The 24,912-nt window shown below is 37.2% G+C and overlaps 2 protein-coding genes across 8 annotated transcripts; one reads left to right on the top strand and one right to left on the bottom strand.

Moving 5' to 3' along the window:
• Positions 1 to 446: 446 nt before the first annotated feature.
• Positions 447 to 11,317, bottom strand: LOC104608906 (methyltransferase). Of its 7 annotated transcripts, XM_088888691.1 has the most exons (10): positions 7,505 to 7,546; positions 7,196 to 7,358; positions 6,770 to 6,843; positions 4,272 to 4,414; positions 4,131 to 4,177; positions 3,942 to 4,050; positions 3,652 to 3,713; positions 3,253 to 3,367; positions 2,568 to 2,688; positions 447 to 700 (listed from the first exon to the last, which is right to left on the bottom strand). In XM_088888691.1, the coding sequence occupies exons 3-10, from the start codon at positions 6,802 to 6,804 to the stop codon at positions 592 to 594; spliced, it is 741 nt and encodes a 246-aa protein (XP_088744817.1). In that variant the 5' UTR covers positions 6,805 to 6,843; positions 7,196 to 7,358; positions 7,505 to 7,546; the 3' UTR covers positions 447 to 591. The 7 variants fall into 7 exon arrangements, with proteins under 7 accessions (XP_088744817.1, XP_088744812.1, XP_010273340.1 ...); XM_088888686.1 differs by lacking the exons at positions 7,196 to 7,358; positions 7,505 to 7,546 and adding an exon at positions 9,820 to 11,308; XM_010275038.3 differs by lacking the exons at positions 7,196 to 7,358; positions 7,505 to 7,546 and adding an exon at positions 9,820 to 11,297 and having other exon boundaries at positions 2,504 to 2,688.
• A 5,896-nt stretch (positions 11,318 to 17,213) lies between these two features.
• LOC104608927 (homer protein) lies at positions 17,214 to 23,007 on the top strand. Its single transcript, XM_010275057.3, has 4 exons — positions 17,214 to 17,717; positions 18,200 to 18,572; positions 18,753 to 18,951; positions 22,457 to 23,007. The coding sequence occupies exons 1-4, from the start codon at positions 17,340 to 17,342 to the stop codon at positions 22,467 to 22,469; spliced, it is 963 nt and encodes a 320-aa protein (XP_010273359.1). The 5' UTR covers positions 17,214 to 17,339; the 3' UTR covers positions 22,470 to 23,007.
• The last annotated feature ends 1,905 nt before the right edge of the window (positions 23,008 to 24,912 follow it).

The raw sequence follows: 24,912 nt of genomic DNA, 5'->3' as shown, positions 1-24,912 counted from the left end.
GACAATGACCGTTTGTATTGTATTCTTTGTTTTTGATGGATGAGTCTAATGTCTTCGGGTCACTGAATCAAAGTGATGGATTTAAAAGGGGAAAACTAAACTATAGAATCTAGCTGGATGATCCTAATGTTGCATTGCTTATTTTAAGGACTTGCATCTTTTTTTTGCAGTTAAAATGCCCTTATAAAAAATGAGTTTTTAACTGAAGGAGATAAGTCCTTAAAACAAGGAATGCCAAATGCAGCCTAAACCTCTAGGGCATTTGGGGTTCCCTCCCCCCCCGCGGGTCTTCCTGGTTTTTCAAAGGCCCAAAGACCAAAATGTGGTTTTTCCTTCTACTCTGTTTTTAACAGCCCGTAGACCAGGATACTTACCAAACAATCTTGGCCTTTAAAGACAAAGTCCAAAAAAAAAATAAAACTAGGTATGTCTTTCGGTCTGCTGGGTTGTCGAAAGATTTACTTAAAAAGACTTTCCAAACAGCCCCTTGGTTATTGATGATCAACATACAACCTGATTGCGCATAATTGGAATTGGAAGAGAATCTTGTCAAATATCCAATATAACATGTTTAGATTGAACGGTTGCAACTTACAAGAATTCATGTACGCTTGTGTCTTGACTTGTAGCAGATGGAGCAATGGAATGGTGGCCCCATCGCTCCTCTTGTGTCGTGTGCTTATAATATTGAATTGTGTTCCTGTCAATATACAGAGCCAACATATAAAAACCTGCCTCATATAGATCTACCAGTCCTAGAGAGAATCAAAGTCAAAACTGCAAGCAAAGAAACATCAAAAGAAAATAACAAACAATGGGCCACAAAGCACATCTATGTTGAATATTAGACACTCAGTCCATAAGTTTTCTTGTAAGCTTACAGGACTGAGGAAAGAACAGATGAAAAGAAGACTTTAAAATAAAATACAAACTTGAAAGGTCAGTTTAAAGAAAACTCAAGGAAAACTGGATTTCAATTTTCAACTTTCATGAGCGCCAATCGAAGTGGCTAAGAGGAAATATAAAACACTTGTAGACATGCAGAACACCATGAACACTTCTCTCTGATGAGATGCCAACACAAGCATCTAACGAAGTAAAAGTGTAAAACATCTCAAACCATGGGATTGTCTTTTATTTCCCATCGTATTTTGAGCTTCTATTTTTCGTTCTCGACTTCTCTGACAAGATGCAAACCTTGATCATAGATTAACAATTTCACATCAATAACAATTATGTAGAGGGGATAATAATACTTACTATTAATCCACTTCATTCCTTCTCAAGTACCATAATTTTCAGTTTTCGTCATCATATTTCAGTAATACAGATAGCAATGAAGATGTGCTCATATAACCAAAGAAATCCAAGAGCAGGAAAAACATTTTATGATTTCACATATGCACATGACTAAACCATTTAATCGTTAGTCAACTTTTGTTATCTTTTCACCTATCTAGACTACAACTAGATTCCCACCCATGACCTCTGAATGTATCGCTAATTATGTTCTTTCTAATCCCATTTCTCATGCGTAATACTTAAAACACTTCAAATGAACCCTGAATATGTGTTTGAATTTTAGTAATAATTATGTAAACACATGCTCTTACCACCTATGGCATATCCTTGCCAAACCTGGGCAAGATGGCTCCTTACCCATCAGAACATCATCATGTCCATATTAACTATCATGTGAAATTGTGGATGCCTTGATTCTTGATTGCCAAAACATTCTATTCCCATGAAGTATGTCTGGTCTTACAACTATCACATAAAACATATTCCTTCCACATGGCTCGTTTACCTCAACCAACAATACTCTTAAGAACATCACCACTTCATTCATCCTGCTCTGATTCTATAGGCACCATTTCTTTAATGTCATCCTTCATTCATGTAAATGATTGATATTAGGTGCAAAAAACAAATGGTTGATTTGTCCATCTATTTAATTGCTCTGCCAAAGCAACAAAAGCACTTCAAGCAACAAGTCATGGGATACTCTGAAAATCCCTTCAGCTTGAAATCACTACAATCAACTAAGGGTCCATTTGGTTCACAGTCAGGACCGGAATCATATTGAAATGGTCTATTCCCCCTGCCCGTTTGGTTCAGACAGGAATTGGAATCAACTGGAATAGGATTCTCATTCCCAAGGGAGGGGGAGGGAATGGTCATTCCCTCAAATGGAGGAATGCCATTCCACCAGGAATGGGAATCAGATTCTAACTCCGTCCAACCAAATGGTTGGAATTGAAATGGCCATTCTGATTCCTACTCCAGAACTCTATTCCCACTAACCAAACGGACCCTAAAAGGTATAAGCTGATGAGGAATCAAAACCAGGATAAACTGTTAATCTTTCCCCCCCTATTCATGTTCATTTTTTTCCCTTTGTATAGCCTTCATGTAGAATATATTCTTACACGAGTAATGATTTGGGGATTAAGGATGACAAAGGATCCAACAATTTTAAAAGGTGTCCCAGAAATGCACATACACGGGTCTAGAAGTGGACTAATGACTGGACCAATTAAGGATCTTGTTGCTGTTGAGAGTCAGACCATAACATCAGAGTTGCCAAAAGTGTCATTGTCGCAGTCTCAACCCTTAGACGATTTGGCCCAAGCCCAACAGCAGTAGCACCTGCTTCAGTCATCATCTTCACCTCCTTCTCAGTGAAGTCTGAAACATTAGAAACCCAACAAAAAATGCAAATAAATTAGTAGCTCTTTTATAAAGGTAAAACCCTTGACATCAATCTCATATTTTGATAACTATATAATTTTTCTTGACCAATACATGTTAAAGTAACCTGTCTAAGCTCTAAACCAATCAACTATATGTTATAATGTTGTAAAAACTCGACTAGAGTGGTTGCTTAGATCAGGTTGAACTAGGAAGTATTCCCTGCCAGGGTACCTATTTGGTTGGCAAATTGAATTGAAATGCTGTAATAGACAGAATTGCCAAACCAGATTATCTGCATGGGAAAATGTGCAAACCATCCAGTCTAATGATGATTCAATAACACATTCCTTCCTCTTTCTTTTACTTATCTTTTTACTTGTGAGGCCACAGCATCAGTTTAGTATGGGTTCAGACTATGGTAAGCCCAGATTAAACCAGAGCAATATTGAACCAAAGCAGTCTGCTACACTAAATCTAAAGTTTCACCAAAATACACACACATGCATATAAACGAGAGATCAAGAAAATAGGGGTGGATTAAGTATAATGTGTACTAACCCCCTTCTGGTCCAATTATTATGAGCCCACTTGCTTCTACTCTTGAGCAGGTCAGGGTAGTAATAAGGGGAGTTGCTTCTGCCACCGCTATGAAAGACAGCTTTGACTGGGCAACCTAGAACAGTAGCAACACAAATGTAACTAAGAGGAGTTGTCTTCTAATATTTTCATTCATAGACATTGAATTGATGAAAAACAGACACCTGACATAAAAGGTAAAGCATGCCTCATGAGGAAGTCTATAAAATATCCACAGTACAAAATTTAAGATATTAATTCTTAAAATATCCACAGTACAACCATAATTGATCATTGCCTTGTTAAGTGTTTTTTCAATAAACTATAATCAAAATATCTTGGAAATCTATTAAATATACTAGGGGAAAAAAGAAAACTCACAATAGGCAAAAGGCTGCCAATTTTGGTAGAAGGATTCATAGACATTTCGTGCAGCCGTTGACCTAGTAAAGAAACAATTAACAAATCTTAAGAAAATACCAAATAAGAACAGCATAAATAAATTTAAAATAGACACGCCCTAACTTAAGTTTCACATGTGAAATGATTCAAATGACTTTCAACCCCATGCCCTAAATGAGTACTAAAATTACAAATCAAGGCGAGATAGAGAAAACAAATCTCATATTAAGACTGAATATTTTGAAAACTAATTAGAACTGGTTACCTACATTGTTTAACAGCAGCTAGGATGACCCGTTGCAACCTGTCTACACGATTTTCTGATATTGAAGGTGAACGTTCAGTTAGAAGAGGTGTTATGCTACTTGCTCCTAGCTCCTGAGGAGAAAAAGAACTGTCTGCTAGGTAAAAACCAAGGCTTCAACAAAATAGTCTCTATATTGACATTTAGAACATACTGTGCATTTCTCAACCAGCCAATCTGCCCGACTGCCCTTCAATGTACCTGAATAGCAGCAATTTGAAACACATAATTACCAAGTTGCATACAGTAGAATAAAATAGAACTACTTAAAATACTGCAATAATTAGAGACTCACCAAAAGCTGCAAAGACATGCCATTGTGTCCCTTTAGGAAGAAATACTTGTGGCTCTTCCAGTGCAATGACATCCAGCCCTGTTTGGTCAATCTTCTGAATGCAGCATCTGACCACACCTCCTCTTCCATTGAAGAGCTCTACCCTTACAATGTGATGTCATGGAAAACCATTACAGAAGCAAACAAGCTAGCACATATCCAGATTAATATTTATTATATTCAATCTAAGCATTGAAATCAAGATGAAGATGCAAGAGATTAATTGAAACTAAGATTTAAGTCAGAAGATTCATTATATGTATAGATATATTTATCATGAGAGTTTTGGTCTAATAGGTTTACATAATTCAACACATTACTTGGCAGAACTAAGCAATAAAGCTAGGGCTATTAGATTGAGCAGAACTAAGCAATAAGATTGTAGATACAGAACTAGGAAAAGTAGTTTCTAGGACCTCACAAAATCAGAATTTTCTAAGGTTGTCTCCCCAGCACTCAAAAGGATTTGAAACTTTAGATGTTATGGACAATTTATTAAGTAAAATCGTTTTATCATGTATCTTTAACAAACTGTAATTACTTTAAGAGCCTGTAGTTGAAGCGTGTGGGGGCCTTGCTTTTAGACTGCTTTGACTAAAATGTTCAGATTTTCAATCTTTAAACTGCTTTGAATAACTGTACAAATCAGTGAAAATAACAAAGATTTTAGTCTTTAGTTTGAACCAAAGAGTCCATTTGAGATGGGATATTTAACACATATCCTTTCTGCTTGGCGGACTGTAATAGGGAGGTCAAGGTCAGGACTCACATTAGGAGTAGGGGTGGCAACAAGCCGAGCTTTCCACGAGCTGCTCGAGCTCGGCTCGGCTTGATTTCAACCGAGCTCGAGCCCAATTCATTGGCTCGATTATTAAATGAGTCATGAGGCTCGCGAGCCGGCTCGAATTATATATATATTAGTTATTATAATTCTTAGTTTTTTAAATATCAAATAAAAAATATTTGTATATATAATTTTTTATTTTTATAAAATATTTTTTCTCAAAATCGAGCTCGAGCTTATGAATTTTTGACTCAAGCCGAGCTCGAGCTCAAGGTTCTGGCTCGAGCCGAGCTCGAGCCTAGTAGTATTCGGCTCAGCTCGGCTCGAATCCACCCCTAATTTGGAGGCTTAGTAATAGGTTCAACACAAGCATGAGAAACAAGGAGAGGTTCAGTTTCAAAATTACCTGGGTCCAAGAAGTCAGATTGTAATGAACATTTAGTCTCTAGAGTCATCCTCCTTTTTCATCTAACAAACCACTAGTGCCAAGATTGAGGAATAGGAGTTTCTGGAGGGGGCAAAGGAGGAGCACTACTACCACCACATACAAGAGGAGAAGAGAGGCCAGGAGCATCAGTTGCAACCAACACGGGAATAGGCATGCAAAAAGTAGTTCAATCTTCATTAACATTCTCCCCCTAAAGAGAAGAACGATATGAAAAGAAGAGAGTAAACTCAAAAAAGGTAACATCTTTGGACACATGTCCCTTACTAGAACAAGGATCATAGCAACGGAAACCCTTATAAATTGATGAATATACCAAGAAGACACACTTGATAGACTTTAGATCAAATTTTAGTCTAGAAGGACTCATGTCATAGACAAAGCAAACACATCCAAAGACCTTAAGTGGGACGTGGTAGGCATCCTCATTGGAAAAAAGAAGCTGATGAGGGGACTGCAGATGAAGGGTCCATGAGGGAAGTCTATTAATCTCTAGCTAGTGCATGGAATAGTACTGATCAAGGGACTCACATTGATGATGATTAGGCAGGTTACCCTAACATCCATTGGTTAATCTCTAGCTAATGCATGGTCTTAGATGATCTTATATCCTGCAAATGCAATAAAAAAGGAATTCCATTTCCCAAGTTGTCCACTAAAGCAATGTATTGTTCCATGTCCTCTGCTACATGAGAAATTCTCTAGCTTCAAGAGCTTCTCCAAGGCCTCAAGGTTATAATCACCTCCATTCCACCACTCTGTTTATAAATCATAAGTGCAAATCTAAATTAATATCCAATTATATTTTTCATGAATGCACCAAACACATTGAGGTAGAATGTCATTATATATGTGAAGCTCTACCCTGAAGTATCATTAGCTTATGACATATGGCTACCCAATCTCGAGCACCAATATATTGCAGCTCTTTGACCCCTCCATTTCAAGTAGCAGCATGGATAAGGAAATATATTCATCTGCATTCCATAGTATCATATTTATATATGCTATCCCCTTCACAATCCTCTCAAAAGTACCTTATGCTATACAGACTACAGTAAGGATCTACATACTAACAAAAACCCTTTTTTAATAAAAAATAATAATTGTTCAACCCATATCAATAGGTTACAAACATGACCTAGTCCACGGTCAATTACCATTCCTAGATATTAAAGAATCAATATAATCATGTCCTACTCCAATCAAAAGTGATAAACATTACCCTACCTATCACTGATGGTCATCCGTAAGACCTTCGACATATGCCAAAACTCATCACCTTGTACTCTAACAACACTACCCTGCATCATTTTATAATCAATAACGATAAAAAATAATTACATTATGTTAAGAGAAAAATGAAAAAAACATTATCAAATATACCATGTCCAATCAGGACCCAAATGCATAAAGTTGACAAGAATGAAATGAAACATTCTTACTGAAGGAAATTCTTTTCTTGCTAACTGAATTTTCTGATTCATCGTTCAAAATAGCCAAACTCAGTGTTAGGCCATTTACTAACACTGAAGTGGAGCTTTACCATCCACCAATAGCTATAAGAGCTTTTCCATCCATCAATCCACCATCAGATAGAAAGTATATGCATGTGATATGCAGGCAGCCATTTTAGAACTAAAAGGCTGGCCTTACCAAAAGAAACAACAAATTATGTCTTTTTGGATCAGGATTTGGTTGATGTAGAATTAGGCACAAGAAGGTTCAAGTTGGTTGGCTCAGTTGGTAAAGCAGTGGATGTTGTTTGCTCTGGCCTGGGCTTGTTTCTGCTTCACCCTCCCCCACCCTGAAAGTTTGACTAGCACACAAACAGACATAGTGAGTTGAGAGAGTAAAGGAGAAAGATAATTAAGATAAAGAAGGTAGCCGAGGATCTCAGTTGAAAATAATCACAAGGACTGTAGCCTCACTATTATTGGGAAAGAAAATTCTACAACATCTCACCGGTAATGCATGGAGTTGCACCACAAAGAGCAGGACCTTATTAAAGAACAAATGAATTTTAGTTAGTCCATTATTTACAAGGACTAAAACTCACAATGACTTAGGTTCTTAGAATTGCAGAAGTTAGAGAGAAGCAGATGCACAAATAGAAAGAAATAGTTAGGCACCCCCAACAGACACCAAACCCACTTTAACCTAATGAACAATACTAAATGGGCTCCCATATAGGGATAAAGACTAACATGTGGGACCTTCTTGTTCCCTAGACCATCTTGACACATAGAAGATTGATCTAATAACCGCATCTGTACAAGTAACAGCTGACTCCTGACTCTCAAAAGAGCATTCAGGTTTTCACACACGCTGTCCAGACAGCGAAGTTCTTATCTAACACAGTAGGAATCATGTTCGCATCTGAAGCAGTTGGAGAACCAACTCTGTTAGAACTGGAAAGACCGCATGGCACCTGGACCATAAAAAGAAGTAAGCTAACAGAACTAGGAAGAATGCATTGCACTGTTTCGGTTGAAAGTTTAGCATTTATGAGGTCACCTTTCAGTTAAAACTTCAGAATAATCAGCCTTATAACGAAGAAATCAGAAAAAAAAGAAACAAAAAGAAAAAATTAATCAATCCCTGGGAGCTGAGAAAGCTCTATAATGTACCCTGGCTTCAAAGAAGGTTTGGAACAGTCGAACAGAGCCTAAGTAGTCAACATCTCAATAGGTAGGTCATTTAGAATTCCTTGCTAAATGACCCTACTAGCAAATCCACCCCCTATTAAATATTCTATTATAATTTATTGCTTGTCCTCCCTTCTTTTTTTTCCCTTGACCAATAGCAAGAATTGGAGTGTTTAATAAGTGTGGTCCCATGTTATTTTATGTAATTTACATAGTTGTAGGCAGCAGGGTAGTTTGGACGTTTCCCTTGAATTATTAGGACACTCTAGTGAATATAACTCCTAGGTATAACACTCTAACTTCAGTTAATAACAAACCCTCTTCAGATTAAACCTGCCAGCCAAATTGATGCCACAACATAGAATCTTAATTTGTAGCCTCATCAAACTAGCCTTCCTTACCTTCCCTCTACACACTTAAAAGATCCTCCTCCAATTAGTGTCCTTCCATTTCCACATAGACATCAATGTCATTGATCAAAATCACTGCCACCTGTGCCTCCAGATCTTTCTCATCACCTCCACTCATTTCTAATTCTGCACCTATTCTCAAATTATCAAGTGTTATCTTGTATACAGCCCAAACCCTAACCCTCCTCTTCTTTCTATTATAGTCAAAATCCCCTAACTTGTATTCAACCTACTACTACATCAAGGGGCACTCCAACAAACTCACGGATCTATAATTTGAAGTTGCAAAGAGATTTACAAATAAAGCACAATAATCATACTCTAACAGTTCAAACTAAGAAGCATCCAAAGTGGATATGCAATTGAAAAGGATTTAGCCTCTAAGCATACGGGCCCAAATTTTGAAATCACAAAGATATGGAATCAAAACACTAGAACATTGGTTATACACTCAACTAAAACAAGAAAATTCGGAGGGAAGAGGTGTGGGCAAGAATTTACCCATAAAAAGCTTGTATCGTGCTAGAACAATGCCTCCTTTGGATAACCAAGTTAGAACTAGCTCTGGAAATTGATCTAACTCAAACGTGGTCTCCCTAAACATGCCGGTTATGTCTGATGCAACAAGAGCTTTTGCATTGATACTATCAGTTTTAGAATTTCGGGTTCAATGAAGGATGCCTTGGTATATCCTCTGTATGACACTATGACCTCATTCTCTTCCATGCTTCTGAGTCAGTAGCTCTATCTCAAACCCAATCCTTAGCATTTACTTCCAGTATTACTGTTTCATAACTAGCTTATATGGTAAATCTAACTCCTAGGTCTCACTAATATATATTATAAAAAATTTGCCTACAGTTTTTTACATGTGCAATAAGGAAAGAATGATGAAAAAGATAGCAATATAATAATTTTCAGAAAAAAAAAAAGAATTATACTCGAATTCAGAAGCACAGTTGCACTTCAATCGTGTAAAGAGCTCAAAACGCCACAAGTAGTTCAGAGAGTAATCTCAATTTAATGTTACTTATAGACATAAATACACATCTTAGAAAAATATAAATGTGATGTTACAAGAGAACTACGAATCCATTAATCTCTAGTATTAATGACACTGAAAATCACAACAAAGTAACCATGGGAACGAAACATTTTCTATCTTAGGCAACAGTTACACAACTAAAATTAGTTTATAAAAACAAATAGGTATACAGCTTGCCTTGCTAGGCGGAAGAGCTTCGGAGTAAAAGCGCGGGAGAACGCCGCGAGACTGGTTTGCATAATCTGGCGTTGAGGAGGCTCGGAGACGGGAAATCTTCCGCCATGGACGATTCAGAAATTCTGCAAAACGAGGTCGGGGAACTAAGCCTTGCATTTAACCTCTGTTCGAGGCTACTTGCAACTGCTCCAAACTACAAACCGAAACTAGCAAGCACACGGGGAGAGAGGGACCTTCGGCATTCCCACTTCATAATAAAAACGGAGAAGTGTGAAGCATCTATCGGCAAATTTCTTAAACTACCCGTAAGATTTAGAAAATTGAGCAACTCTATCTTTACTGTTTCAATATTGTCAAATTTGCCCTTCACTATTTTTCAAATTTTCAAAATAAAACCCACCGCTTTATTTCCACTCCGAAAGAAGGGTACCCTAAAACTATTCCATTTCCACTCTGAGCCGTCTTTGCTTATTGAGGTTAGCCGGAGGCATGCCCTGATAGCTTATGATCATCTTCTCCTCTGGGCGATTGGCACCACCGATGGCGGAACTGGTTGCCATGCCCTTCCCTTCTTCATTGTTGTTCAAAGCCGAGGTACTCCCGTTACGTGCACCTAGACCGGGAAACATAATCCAAGTTCGCCCCAAACAGCAGACTGGCTGGCTTGAAGGAAACAGGAAATCTCAAATGGTGATTCCATTAAAGGTTCCATGATCACCGATGGCCAAAGGACTGACTTAGATACCCAACTGACATTTTCTTCCAAGTATCTTTTGCAAATTCGAGCACAAAAGTCCCTAAGGCGGTTGCCGCCATGCTAGGAATGGTGGGAGGGATGCTCTTGCACTGCAAGTCCCGCGATTCGAGCATAGTGGGGGTTGGATTGAAACTCTATTGGAAGAAGTAGAGAACAAGCGAACCAAATAGGGGCGACAACGGCGAAAACCCCCTCTCAACTCCAATCTCTCTCTCTCTCCATTTTGCATAATTCACTTCCCTGTAACTCCACCCAGCGGTAGGATCACCCAACCATTCTCCCCTCTTCTTTCCTCCTCCTCTCTATATTCTCCTATCTTTCATCTTCCCTCTCTCCTCCATCGTTTTATCCTTCTTTTTACCACTACCCACCATCTATTTCGATGAGAGGCCAGTGTTTCATATGCAAAGTATTCCGAGGTTTGATGATGTCATTGAAGTCGAGAGTCTTCAGGTATGGGAGATCACCGACATTTGCAGGTCAGACCGGTTAGATTCTCGAAGCTGAAATGCCTATAAAGATAGAGAAAGCTTTGCTAGATTTGGTGGATATCGAAGGAAGAAAATTATGTTTTCTTGGGAGGACGTAAAACACTGGGAATAAAATTAGTTTTTTCCATTTGCCGGAGTAGAAACACCCTTGTTGCCAATTTGTACGGTTCCGGTATAGACTAGATCCGATGGTTTGATGGGTGGGTTGTAGTAGTGAAGAAGCTCCATGTACAAAATGTCACGACCAAGCCGCTCAACGAATTTGTTCTACTCTGTATCGGACGAGAGAGAGAAGAGCCGCCGCCAAGCTGCCTCAATGATTTCAAAGTGTATTTTTGGAAATTTAAAAGAAAATCGATCACGTGATATCACATGTGATCGAATATGACGAAAAGTTAATGATAGAGAGGTTTTAGACAATTGTGAGATAATGTTGAAATAACAATAATAGAATTAGTCAATTTTCTAAACTTTAGATATAGTTTAAGAAACTTACTCTGTTAATAATAAAGAGGGATAAAATATAAAACCTTTCTCTAGATTTTCTAAGAATCATATAAACCTCTCTTAGTTTTTTATCTTAATAAAAACCTCTCCAATAATTTTGAGAAAATATACACTTTTCCATTTGACTTTCTAAACAGAAAAGGTTGATATAATATATTATTCTTTTCAAAATATCACTTTACCACCCCTTTGTATGTACATTTACTAAAATACTAAAAAAGAAAATTTATTTCAATTCTTTAAATAAAAAAGTTATTGGATGTGTCAATAAGACCTAGGTAATGTTTAGAGTTGTTTATGGATTGGGCCGGGCTTTGCCTCTTTATCAACAAAAAATGTGCAAGCCCGAGCCCGAGTCTGGCCCAACCATCAGGCTTAGATCTTGAACCTGATCCCGACCCTTATATAAAACCCAAAGCCTGAAGTTCGATCTGTACACAAAATGTCTTATTTTTAATATACTTTTTATAAATTAATATTATATTAATTTAGTAATAATTTAATAAATCAATAAGCTAATTTGTATTTTCTAAAAGTAAATTAGTATTTATTAATAATTTAAAAAACAAATATATATTATATATAACGTAAATACTTTTTTATTATATATAATAGTATTGGATCGGACTCAGGCCGAACTAGACTTATTTGAGAAAGTCTAAACCAAGCCCAAAAATAACGGGCCAGGCCATCATTGGACTACCCAGCCCATGAATAGGTCTAATAGTGTTCCATTGTCTTGTCCAATTTTATCTGTGGCAACCAACAGTTCACAAGCCATCAACTCTCTAAAGAGTTCAAATAACCAGATTAAATCTTAAGCTATTGCATTTAATTTCAACATTGTTCAACACTAAACAAGATCTAACATGCTTCAAGAATGAGATATCTAAAGCGTTAATTTTTATATTCAGGTCAGTCGTCGCTTCTTTCCTGTTAAAAAACAAAACCCTTTGTTCTTAGTAATAGTTTGATTCGTAAATCTTTAATGATTTTCCAGAATGTCATCTGAAAATATGGTTGAATTTCATCTTGCTGCTGAAAAGTTTTAGCTGCTGCTTTTGAAAATTCAATATCAGGATCGGTTTAGATAAGCTAACAAGAACATTTAAAGGTTTATCGAGCTGTTTTCTTTGGGCTTTATTTCTGAACTCAAACCGTTAGGGCTTCTAATTTGCTAAATTTTGACAGTTTCTAATTTGCTAAATTGAAATCCACCATTTTGTCTTTTTGAGGAGTTTGTTTATGGCGCATTTCTAATATTTCCTTTATTCAAGGAAAACAAATAAATAATAAAATTTGAGAAAATTAGGTTTTATTTTGAATCTTATATGATTTGAGGGGACTGACGTGGTTGTTGGCTTGTTGGCCTTTGGATAGGCCAAGGGGGTTGCCCGAGTAGAGAAAAGGTAGCTTAGCCTCTAATTTAGATGGTGTTTGATATCGATGTAGCTTTTGAGAGGAGCGGTGCCAGCTCAGCATTGTAAACTCATTTAACAAAAAATTCCTAAAAAGTTATTTGGTTGAGCTGTTTATCTCTAGAATCATGTGAACTGCTTATCTCTAGGTAGCTCTAGCCTCTAATTTATATGATTTGAGCTGTTTATTTGGTTGAGCTGTTTATCAACGGTTTTTGGTCAAGGATCAGGTTGATAGTAAAATGAAATCGGAGTTGCTTGGATGGTTTTCGGGCCAGATAGTCTAACTGTCTAGGTCGAAGGCAATTTGAAAATACTGATTTATATGATTGTCAAAAAAATCGAAGGGAGATTTTCATAGCATCTGTTTGGCATTGTTGTCGTTTCCTAGAGCAACGACACCACATCAGTGCCACATTGGAAAAAACGATGCTCCAAGAAATGGACATTTGTTTGGAACCCTTTTTTCATAAAAATTGGTGCTCCAAGCCACGCCTCAGAAATCGAGAAGCCATGGCTTTAAGCAACGCTAAATTTGGCGTTTCCTGGAGCTACAGCTCATTGCTGTCAACAGGGTAGTGATGTGGCACTGGATAATGAGTACCAGTGCTGAAAACGTTTCCTGGAGCATTGGTACCAAACAGAAAAAATTGTTATTGTTCCAGGTAACGTCCTACCTGGTAGCAACAATTCCAAACAAAAATAAAGGCACCGTTTTCTACTACATCTGCAGCATCGATGCCAAACATATACATAGTTTACCCTAAAAAAAGAGTAAACTCGAAAAGCCGCTTAACTACAAAGAACTAAAGTTTCAAACTTTCAAATACCCCTTGAAATTATTTATGTTAAACGGTGTTAACCACGAGAGTAAAACTATCATATTACTCATGTTAATTAGATGGGTGATAGAAGAGGAAATTCTTTGCCTTTCTGCTTACTTAGGCGGTGTTTGTAACTATAGACATTTTTTCAATAAATGCTACCACATAGGCACCACTTCTGCATTTAGCTCATCATGCTGATTCGTATGCATAGAGACTCACAAAAGGTGGCCTGGATTTATGTGAATGCCTACCACTGGGCAAAACTTAATTTTAATGCTTCCCCCAACGATTAAACATTAATTTATTCACTGTAATGATGATGTGGTGCCTAATGGTGCCTAGTTATATCAATAAATGATTTCATTATTAATTTTCTCGATTTTGCAAATAAATCAAGTACAAACGTTTAGTGAATGAACGGAATCCATATCATAGTATGGCAGTATTCTTACCCAATAATTAAGCAAAGAAGATCAAACCTTTCTTAACAACCTCCCCTGCTTGGGTGGTTAAAAATTAACAACTGAAAGTTGGAAACATGGGCTTTGGAGTTATAGTTCAATATCATAGATAGGGGTGAGCATCCGGTTTATTCGGTTAAAAACCGAACCGAATAAATCGAAATTTTAAAAACCGAATTAAAAAAAAATAAAAACCGAAACCTAAACCGACATTTAAAAAAAACCGAAATAATTGAAACCAAAATTTTTGGTTCGGTTTTCAGTTATTTCAGTTAAAACCAAATTTTAATAATATATACTCTATTATAATATTATATATTATGAAATCAAATTTCAATATATTATATATTATATATTATATATTATATATTATATGTTACATATTATATATTATATGTTACATATAATAATAAAAAGTTTGATTAATTTGGTTAACCAAAATTCTAATTTCAAAAACCGAAACCAAAAATTGAAATAGCCAAAAACTAGAAAAACCGAACTGATTTAACCAAAAACTGAAAAGCCAAACCGAAAAATCGAAACTGAAATTTTTGGTTCAGTTATTCAGTTTTAATTGAATAATGTTCACCCCTAATCACAGAGGAGCTGTTGCTGCTGCACATTTTGGGAAAGGCGTAGTCTTGTCTCTGTTTGATGAAGGGCCTGGAGTTGGTGCAGTCTTGTCTCTGTTTGGCATCGATGTTGTAGATACAACACCATTTTCTGAGAAAACGATGTCTTTTTTTTTTTTGGAAACGTTGTTGTTAGGTAGGACGTTTCCTGGAGCAACAACACCTTCTATTTGGTACCAGTTCTCTATATATGTTTTCAACACTGGTACCCATTATAGGAAGTCCATGTCACTGCCACATCATGTCCTCATTGGTAGTAATGAGCTCCAATATGAGAAAACGTCAAATTCGGCGTTGTTCCAAACCACGCCTTCTCGATTTCCAAGACATGGCTTGGAGAACCATTTTTTATAGAAAAACGGTTCCAAACATATTGACGTTTCCTAGAGCATCGTTTTTATGTGTCACCGTTTTCTAGAGCAACGACATCAATGCCAAACAAACGACAGGTGAATCAAGTGATGGTTGAAACTTAATTATTTAAGGTTCCGTTTCTCTTTTCGGGAAGTTATTTATTTGGACAAGTATTTCTCAATAAATAAATAAGTACATTTCTTTTATTTCTCAAAATGATTGTTTTAGTCATAAAAAAGCCATCATTAAAAGTTAAAGGGATGATTTTGTCTCATTCAAATGTTGGCAATTTACATATGGGAGAGGAAAATAATTTTTTGTGGACCCTACATAAATATTGGAAAAAAATATAGGTATCTTTGGTCAATAGAACCAAAATTCCATTGACCAACTTTCCCTCCACCTCTAAATCCAAAACACAAAAGGGCCCTAAATCTCATCAAAACAATTAGAAGCAACAATGTGACTTTGGCATGGGATGCTCTGTTTTTGTGCTAGGATGTTCATTAACTTTAAGTTTGTAAATAGAAGTATTAACTTTTGTGCTCCATGCGTTGGCCATGAAAGGTTTAAAAAGATTTTGGCATCCATGTTTTGAACTGCCCTCAGCGGATTCAAGATGTTGTTGCCCAAGACTTGAATAGATGTTTTGTTCTCTGGTTTTCCCTTTGTATATTTCCCTAATTACCAAAAAATGTATTACGGTTGTAGCAGTAAGTCATTTATTCTCCAAGTAAAATTGTACAATAATGATTATTTTATAAAAAAAAAGTAATATTATTGAAGGAATAATCCTATCATATATTATTAATTTTCAGTATAGATGGGTAAGTGGTTTATCCAAATCTCAAAAAAGTTCTATGCTTAAAAAAATTATTTTTTATGGAACCCATTAATATTAAAACTAGTGAATGACCCCGTATTAAGTACGGGGAATCAATAATATTAAATTTATATTATGGAAGCAATAGTGTTAAATTTATATTTATTAATATTATAAATAATTATTAAAATTAAAAAAAAAATAGCTTTTCAATAATTATTAGAATATGGATAATTTTCTTTTGTTACGATACTTAGAGGGTTAATGATTAAGTGAGATTGATATAATATAGGCAGAAGTAGTTGTGGATAAACCCTTTTGCATTTTCTATATTTTTTTAGGAATGGATTGAAAATGGTGGTAGTGGGTTGTGGGATTTAGTAGCAAATTTTTAGAAAATGACACATGTCTAGTTTTCCAGAAAAATGAGAGTGCCATGTGTCTAAATGGTGGGGAGCTGTAGTGTAGCCTGATAGTGGGTTGTGAGTTTTAGCAGGAATTTCTTAGAAATTGTCATGTATCTAGCTTTCTAAAAAATGAGAAGGACACTTGTCTGGATATTGGTAGTGGTTGTGAGCTTTAACAACAATTTTTTATAAAATGCCATGTGTCTAAATTTGAAAAAACGGTAAGAGATGTAGCCTAAAAACCGTCATTTAATATATATATTAGATATAAATGCAAATTTATTTAATTTTCATAGGATTCACCAACTTATCCACCCTTACTCTCCGAAGAAAGGAAATTTGAGAGATTTTAAGACAATGAAAGAACGTCGAAGTCAATTGGATTAGGGTTAAAGGGTTGATTAGCTCGGATTGAAACTCCGGTTGGGTTAGGGGTAGGGCTGGAGGTTTAGAACCTCGGATTGGATCAAGGTTGGCCTCATGCCGACCTAACCCGGCCCGATTTGACACCTGCACGAAACTTGTGCAGTTGTGCCAAATGAATGCCAAGGGGGCGAGAGCCATGCAGTGGGTCTTGTTGCTCACTTGCTCCACCCCGCACCCCAGACCAAACCGAAAACATGGACGCATTTTTGAGCCTGGGAAACCGGGTTGCATATTCCACGTGGCGAAACACGATCATGCAAACAACCTCGAAGCCATTTCAGCCTCATTCACTGTGGCCGTTTGGACTCCGGATAAGCAGCAAATGCACTTAACTCATCTGGTCGTTCAACTTCAACTCTGGACGTGGCCGCTGTTATCCATTCCCTGCACGATTTCTGCAACCGAAGTACCAAACCCATGGAAGCCCTAATCAATCCTAATTGGTTCTGCTCTCCATGCCTTAACAGTCTTCTCGCAAAACGACGTTCTATTTATTATCCAACCTCCGTTAGGATTTCCAACAGAATTTCTTCATTGTCTCGAATACTGCTTGTGAAATGCAGCTCGGAAGAGAGAACAGAAGGGAATTTGAAAAACGCTCTATCTGGAATGGTCGATAAGCGAGTAGAGGAACTGTTGAACAGAGAGGAAAATAGGGCTTTGTTAGATGATTTGGACAAAGCATCCCAAAGAGTTGAGATGGCAAGGAAGGAGCTTGCAGAGATCGAAAGACAGCAGATAGAAGCTGCCCAACTGAGAGATTACGTTAATCAACTCGAGAGTAGAGCTTCCGAGGTCTTCTATACTTTGCTTTTACTTGGTCTTTTCATTAGTTAGATTATTATGGCGGGAAATTCAATCTTTCGTTGAATTGAGATCCAAACATTGTGAATGAAACCTTGGCCCCCAAACTCTAAATTAAGCCAAGGCGAATCCGTTATTATTGTTCAAAAAGGAGGAATTGATAGTCTGAATACCCGATCACTTTGAGAATGTGATCAGTTTAGTGTATTTTCAACTGGAGACTGTACATTTGAGGGAGCAAGAATGCACACAGAACTAATATCGCTGTAATGCTGAAAACACTTTTGAGGGGCAGATTAGTCTCTAACTATCATGACGTGTTGCATACTTTTTCCTTCATTCTTAGGCGATTCCGCCTGTTTATTGCTTCTTTTTTTTTTTTTAATTTTTATTTTTCTGGGTACTTAAGATATTGATTTTCTTCTTCTTCTATCATTTTTATTTTCTTTGTTTCCTTTTTGGTCCTATTCAAGATTGCAGAATGCCAAAAGGAAATATTAGAAGCAAAAGCGATGGTTGAAGAAGCTGAACGCTCTCTTTCTATAAACATGAACGACCTTGAGTCTGCAGTTAATTTTAAGGACAAAAAAAATGAGGGAATTGACAAAGGAGAAGAGAGGTGGGAGTCTATAAAAGCAGCATCTATATCTGCTATAGTTGGAACAATTGCAGGGCTTCCCATTTCCGTTTCTCAGGTTAGCAGCAGTGCCCAGCTAATACTTCCATTAGCAATCACCTTCATTAGTTGCAGTTTGTTTGGAGTTACATTTCGGTACACTATACGAAGAGATTTGGACAACATTCAACTTAAGACTGGGACTTCTGCAGCTTTTAGCTTTGTCAAAGGTATTAATGATTTATTGATTCGAAGTGCATATTTCAAGTATCGTAATTGTTATTTTACATATAAAATATTTTAGTTATGGATAAAAAAAGGTGATGTTTTTGTTCCTAGTTTGAGTTATAGAGGAGTTTGCAGTTTTATAATTGATATCTCACTAATTTGCTTTTTATCTGAAAATGAAGGCTTAGGGGCACTAGGAGCTGGACCGCCTTTAGAATTAGATATTGGGAGTTTCTTGTCTCATGCTGTTGATGGTGCAGTCTATGTATCTGAGAATCTTTTTATCTTTGCTTTTTCTGCTGTTGCTCTGGATTTCTGCTTTAAGATGAGGTTATTGAGTCCTTTTCCCATAAAAAAATCAGTTACCAGAACCAATACAAGGTAAAGAATCTTCATTTTGGGGGTTATATTTGATTTTTTCCTTATGAGGATAGAATTTGTAAATATTTAAATTGAACATTAAAAAAAACGAGTCCATATCAGATACTTCAAATATGATCTATCTCTGACTTTCTGATTGCATCTCCAATAGAGGTAGTATGGCGTATTCAGCTTGTGTTCAGAGAAATCCAAAATTCTTTGATTATGCCAAATTACTCACCGTGCATTTGTGCTTTGGCCGAATGCACAGTTCAAAGTAAAGGGAGAAGTGGGATTTGAAATCATTTGCAAAATTCAGTATTCTGAATGCAAGGAAATTCACTCATTGCATTTTTCCTTTGGTAATTATACATTTTTAGATGTCTATTGATGGAAAGATGAGGACACAGTATCATACTGGAAAGTACATATGTGAAGGATGCAAAACAAGTTGAAACAGAACCTCTTGATGTTGTTAAGGTTCAAGTTTGCAGCTTTATGTTTCTAAGTGAAAGCTCATTCCTGGACCAAAAGATATAAAGAGGAAAAAGAAATGGCAAGCAATCACTTGTTTGAAACTTGATGAATACCCTGGCAATAAAGATCATTTTTTACCAACTGGTCTACATGCTAATCATTCACTCAGACTCTCTTCCTTCTTGCATGCAAACATTTCTGAATCATTTCCTTGTTCATCTTTGAACTCTTTTCTCTTCAGCCTCCTGCGTGAAGACAAAAACAACATCTTCTGTGACCTTCCAATTATGTTCTTTGATCGACTTTTGGAACAAAACCAGCTTAAAGTTGATTCTGTCCTATTTGAAACCCCTGTTGTTGCCTGAAGAAAAATCAACCTTACTGCAACCTTCTTTAACACATTGAATTCACTAAGACAAGTCTCCCACACCAATCTACTGCCATGTGGGTTCACTACTTTCACCTTTCCAGTAACTGGATCTCTCTCTTTGGCCTGAACTGCCTGTGCATAAGCAGTGTTTAATCCCTGGGTCCTCCATTTCATCAACTCCATCAATGCAATGTGTGCATCCTCTTCTGGTGTCATCCTTGTTATAATTTTGACTACATCTTTTTCTTGCTCAGAAGAAAGGAACATGAATGGTGGTAGATACCTCCCACTGCTGTCTTCGACCAGATAAAGAGGGTCTAGAACATAACTTGCTGCCCAGGCTTGATGGTAGTTTTTAGAGAACCTTCTGTGTACCAAATCCATGACTGATTTTTCTTCAATGTTGAAACTGTTGCACCAGTCCTTGATTCTACTCTTCAGTTCTTTCCATAGGGGTAGGTAGCGGCCTAAATGTGGTTTGTCTTCTTCTATTTCCTGCACTGCAGTTTTTATTAGCTTTATTAGAACAATTACAGAGTTTAGGTCATCCCAAAACTTTGAATCCTGAATTACATCCAATATTTCCCTGTTTAATGACTCTTTGACGATGGCTTCTTCAGTGAAAGTCTGACTCAATAAGTGAGACAGCGTGGAGACACTTTCAATGGCAGAAAGGGCAGTAGACATGCTTTCAGAGGAACCACTCTGATGGTGAGGGAGAAAGAGATCTATTGCAGTGAAGTTGTTGGATTTGAAAATGTTGGCTAGCTTCATGCAAAAGGATGCAGTAGAGATGAAGATAGGAAGCTTTTTGAAGAAGTCTTTGAGAAGCTTGTGGAATGCTTTTGATTGGCATGTGAGGTTAACCATCCAGTGGTGGCATAACTCTAAGTCCTGTAGAGCTTTGCAGTTAACATTACCAATATCAGCAATGATTCCAGCACACCGGAACATATCCCCACCAGAAATTTCCTTGATTGTTGACTGTACTAATTCTAAAATGTGATCTGAGCTAGGATTACAGGTTCCAATGAACAGGACTTTGTGAAAGAGACTGCTACCGTTTGGAAGATTCAAGGTGACATTCACAGAAGTGCTTTCATCAGCATAGTTGTTCCTCCGGTATTCCTTCTTCCAGCCATTAGTAGATAGCTGGAAAAACATGGCATCCTGGAGTTTCTCCTCAAATTCAAGCTTGGCCTCTGCATACTTGGTGTCAAGATTTCTGCCAAAGATGTATCTTGCATTAACCTGAGGGAGGCCAAGATGGTGAAGAAATGCCCTAAACTTTGGGTGGTCAGGGGTGGAGAAAGAGATAAAGCCACAGGACTCATAGAACCAGTCAGAAAGCAGACGAAAAGCTGTGTCTACTTGGGCTTGGGTCAGTTGTGGCCTGTTAGGTGGAATAGAAAGTATTGGGTCAATGGAGGAAGGGGCAAGTATCATGCTGATTGGTGGTGGTGGTTCTGGCAATGCCATCAGGCTGTGCTTTCTGAACTTGGGGAAAATGGCACTAGAGTTGGTCTCAGGATTTCGGAATTTGGGACAGGTTCCCCGTTTGAGATGCTCAGTTGCGGTTCTAGAAGGATTGGAAGCAGAGAAAAGGGCATTACAAAGGCCACACCGCAGTTTAAGTGCTTTAGCAGTTCCTGTGGTTTGGTTTTGGAGAAGAATGGGCTCTAGGTGAAACCAGTACCAAGCACCTTTACCTCTAATGGCTCTTGTCCTAACTGTTAGAAGCCCATGGTATCTCTTCTGTAGACTCCTTGAAAACATATCATCTTCTTGAGCATGACATGCTGCTGCCATGTCAACGAATTTGATTCCTCTTAGGTACCGCTTGATACTCCTGCTGCTACTCTGTCTTCCTGAAACTGATGTGTAATTCTACATCCCTTGACATATAGAATTACTCATTTGCTTATAAGCAAACAAACATAGTGAATTAGGGAGTGAGATTCCTGTGTATTTACAGTGCATGAGAGGACTTTACCTTTTGGCCTGTAAAGATGCTAATTATGCATATAGTAGAATATGGGACAAAAGAGGTGGCTATGATGGTAGGAGTTCATTTACAGTGCCTGATAATGAAAGGAAAGTAGTTAACAGCTTTCGATTAGAGAGAGAAATAAAGCAGAATCGACAGGTGATTGTGGTGGATCTGTTAGGTGTAGTAGTGGGTAATGTGGTTAAAGGAGAGGCTGGAATAGACAAAACAAAATAATTCATAATTTGGTGGTTTGTTGGTCGATCCCTTCTTGTGTCCTTGTGTCTGAACTACTCTTTCTCTGTTGTATCTTTTTCTATTACATGTGTGGAGCAGTTATTATTCCAAATGATCTTGCAATTGGTTTTACATTCGGACGACTTTTATTCCAAAAGTAAATACCCTCTCCTCGTCCTTGTATACTCCCTACAATCACAAGTACTTGTACACTCATGTGGGGCATGGAATCCAATAATTGTAGGGACTAGCATTTCTATCGTTCTGTCTGTGAACTTGAGTTAAAGAACGATTGAATGAGAGGTGATCCGAACTCCAAAGGACGCGCTCTCACTGTACTCTCTACGTTTTTTATCACTGGACACTGGTAGCTAGAAAAGGAAAATAAATAATTTGCCATTATTTCTTGCCTGGGTTTTCACTTTTCAAGCAGCTGAACGATGAATGATGAACAGGGTAGGGCAGTAATGACTTTGTCGGTGAGAGCGAGCAAATTGAATCATTGGAACGCCATTTGATAACGAGTCCAATGGATGAATGGTTGGGTTATCGTTGGTCCTTTCTCATCTGAGAATACCACGGAGAACTCCATGTGATCACGTTTGGTTTGGATCCTGAACTCCTTGCCTTCAGGCTTATCGGGATGTACAAAGAGTTTCACCATGGCCACAGAGCTTAAGTTTGGTCTTACATGGGGAGAGGGCTAGTCCTTTGGCTGCTTCTGCTGATGTTACGCCTCACCAACGATGACAACAGATCATGGGGCCAAATTACCCTTAAATTATGTCATTTATCGATGGCAAATGCACGCCAGATGCTAAATTCTAAATGACATAATTGAAGGTGATTATAGAGCCCATGTAAATTATGATGATATTGCCAATGAGGAAAAGAGAAGTTAGGTTATCCTTAATTACTTTCATTGCTGTGATGACAGAAGCCGTTTACTGCCATTAAAAACACATTGTATTTTATTCCAAGTGATAATGAGTAAGACCATGCTGTATGTGAATCCGGATTAACTGCACTTGATCATTGTGTGTTAGGGGCTGTTTAACCAATAATAATAACTCATAGCCCATGTCAGCCATACACATGAAATGAGAGATTGAAGTAGTTGTGAGACATATAATGGTTAAAAGGATAATTACCCACAACCCAACAGTTAGCAAAAAAGGGGGTTATGGTTTGCCCCATTTCATAATTTATTTTTTGGTTTGTTTTTTGTTTTATCTACCAAACACTCCATCAATGATATAATATCTCATTGTATTTTGATAGATTTCGTGATTATTCTCAACTATACAAACCAATAAAAATATAAATCAATAAAAAAAAATTGTTTTAGGATATGAAGGGTATGATACGACCAATCAAAACCCCCCTTAGAGCTTTGATGAATATATGGATCAAAATGACATTTTCATTTGAACCGAACTAGACTCATAACCAAACATAATCCTTATAATGACCATTAAGCTATTCACTACTCCAAGTGGTAGTTATTGATTAAATTCTACTTACCAGGCTTAATGATTTGATTAAATTTACAAGAAAATGTAGGTTGCGAAATGGCATAAAGAAAAAAAAAAAAAAGATCTGAGGATGACAAAATATTCAGGGGCACAAATGGAGGAAACTCTATCCTCTGAACTTCTGAGAACTTTGAGACATTACTAGCAGTCTAGAACTTCTTTCTGCTTACCGTCACCGGTCACCCTGCCCCAAAAATAACAGTGATAATGATAAAGAATCTTTTATACGATCAAATTTATTCTGCAAGATCGGAGCACTATGTTCCATTGTTCTGTGACCATGTTTGAACCAATTTTAGCTCAGAAAATCAGTTGCAAGACTTAATAGATGGCGGGACTTGATTATTTTACATTTTGCGTTCACTAATGTTCGCTTTCTACAATCATTTTATTTGCAATTTCCTTCATTTTATATGATCAACCTTTTGACTGAACTTTTCTTTTTATATTTAGATTAAAAGGTTCAACCTCAGCTTCTTTCAAGTTGAGATATTTAAATCCAGCTTTGCTTCTGATGGAGCGCTAGTTTAGGCACACCATCCTGAGCTAGAGAACAGTGTTTTCTATACTAACCTTATTATATCATGCTTAGATCTGTTCATGGGCCGAGTAGCCCGACGGCCCGGCCCAGCTGCGGTCGGGCTTGGATAGTATTATTAGGCCTGTGGGCCCCAGCCCGGGCCCTATTATCTAAGCCTGACTCAATTTCAGGTCGGGCTTGGGATTTCACATAAAAGCCCAGCCCGACAATATTATATATATAATAATTAATAATATATTATCAAAAATATAATAATATACATATTATGTCCTAACCCTAATTCTTCTCCTTCGATAGTCTCCCTCCCTCAACCTGCAAGAAATCCCTTTTTGGCCTTAAATTATAATTTTTAATATTTTATACATAAAAGTTAAAAATTGAATTAAAAAACATAGATTAAATATAATGCATATATCATATCTAAAACATAATTATACATTATATATTGATAAAATATGTATTTATATATACACATAGATACTGATATGGCATGGTCGAACGGGTGACCTGCAACCTACCAGGTCGATTTTTAAAACACTGGAATAAAGTCATGAGGTGAAGACTTGAAGAAGAGATTGACCATACACCCCCCCCAGATTTCAATGATAGTTGAAGGCTAGCTGATTGTACTAGTTTTAAGTGTAAGCCCTCCCTCATGTGAATACCATCTAAAGGTCAGGGATCTCTGATTATAGAACATGTAACAAGTTATGACTTCTGAGGATCCAATTCCAGGGTACCAAGGCTGTAACATTATTATGAGAAACATTGTTGGCTTGGGCGTACGAGCTCATGTAATTGTTTGCATATTAAACATTCCAATCATATCTTCGGA

Source organism: Nelumbo nucifera, chromosome 5, assembly GCF_055504915.1.
Source record: "Nelumbo nucifera cultivar China Antique chromosome 5, China Antique-T2T, whole genome shotgun sequence".
Classification (NCBI taxonomy): domain Eukaryota; kingdom Viridiplantae; phylum Streptophyta; class Magnoliopsida; order Proteales; family Nelumbonaceae; genus Nelumbo; species Nelumbo nucifera.
Note: the sequence above shows the minus strand (reverse complement) of the source record. Positions and strands in the feature narration are given on the sequence as shown.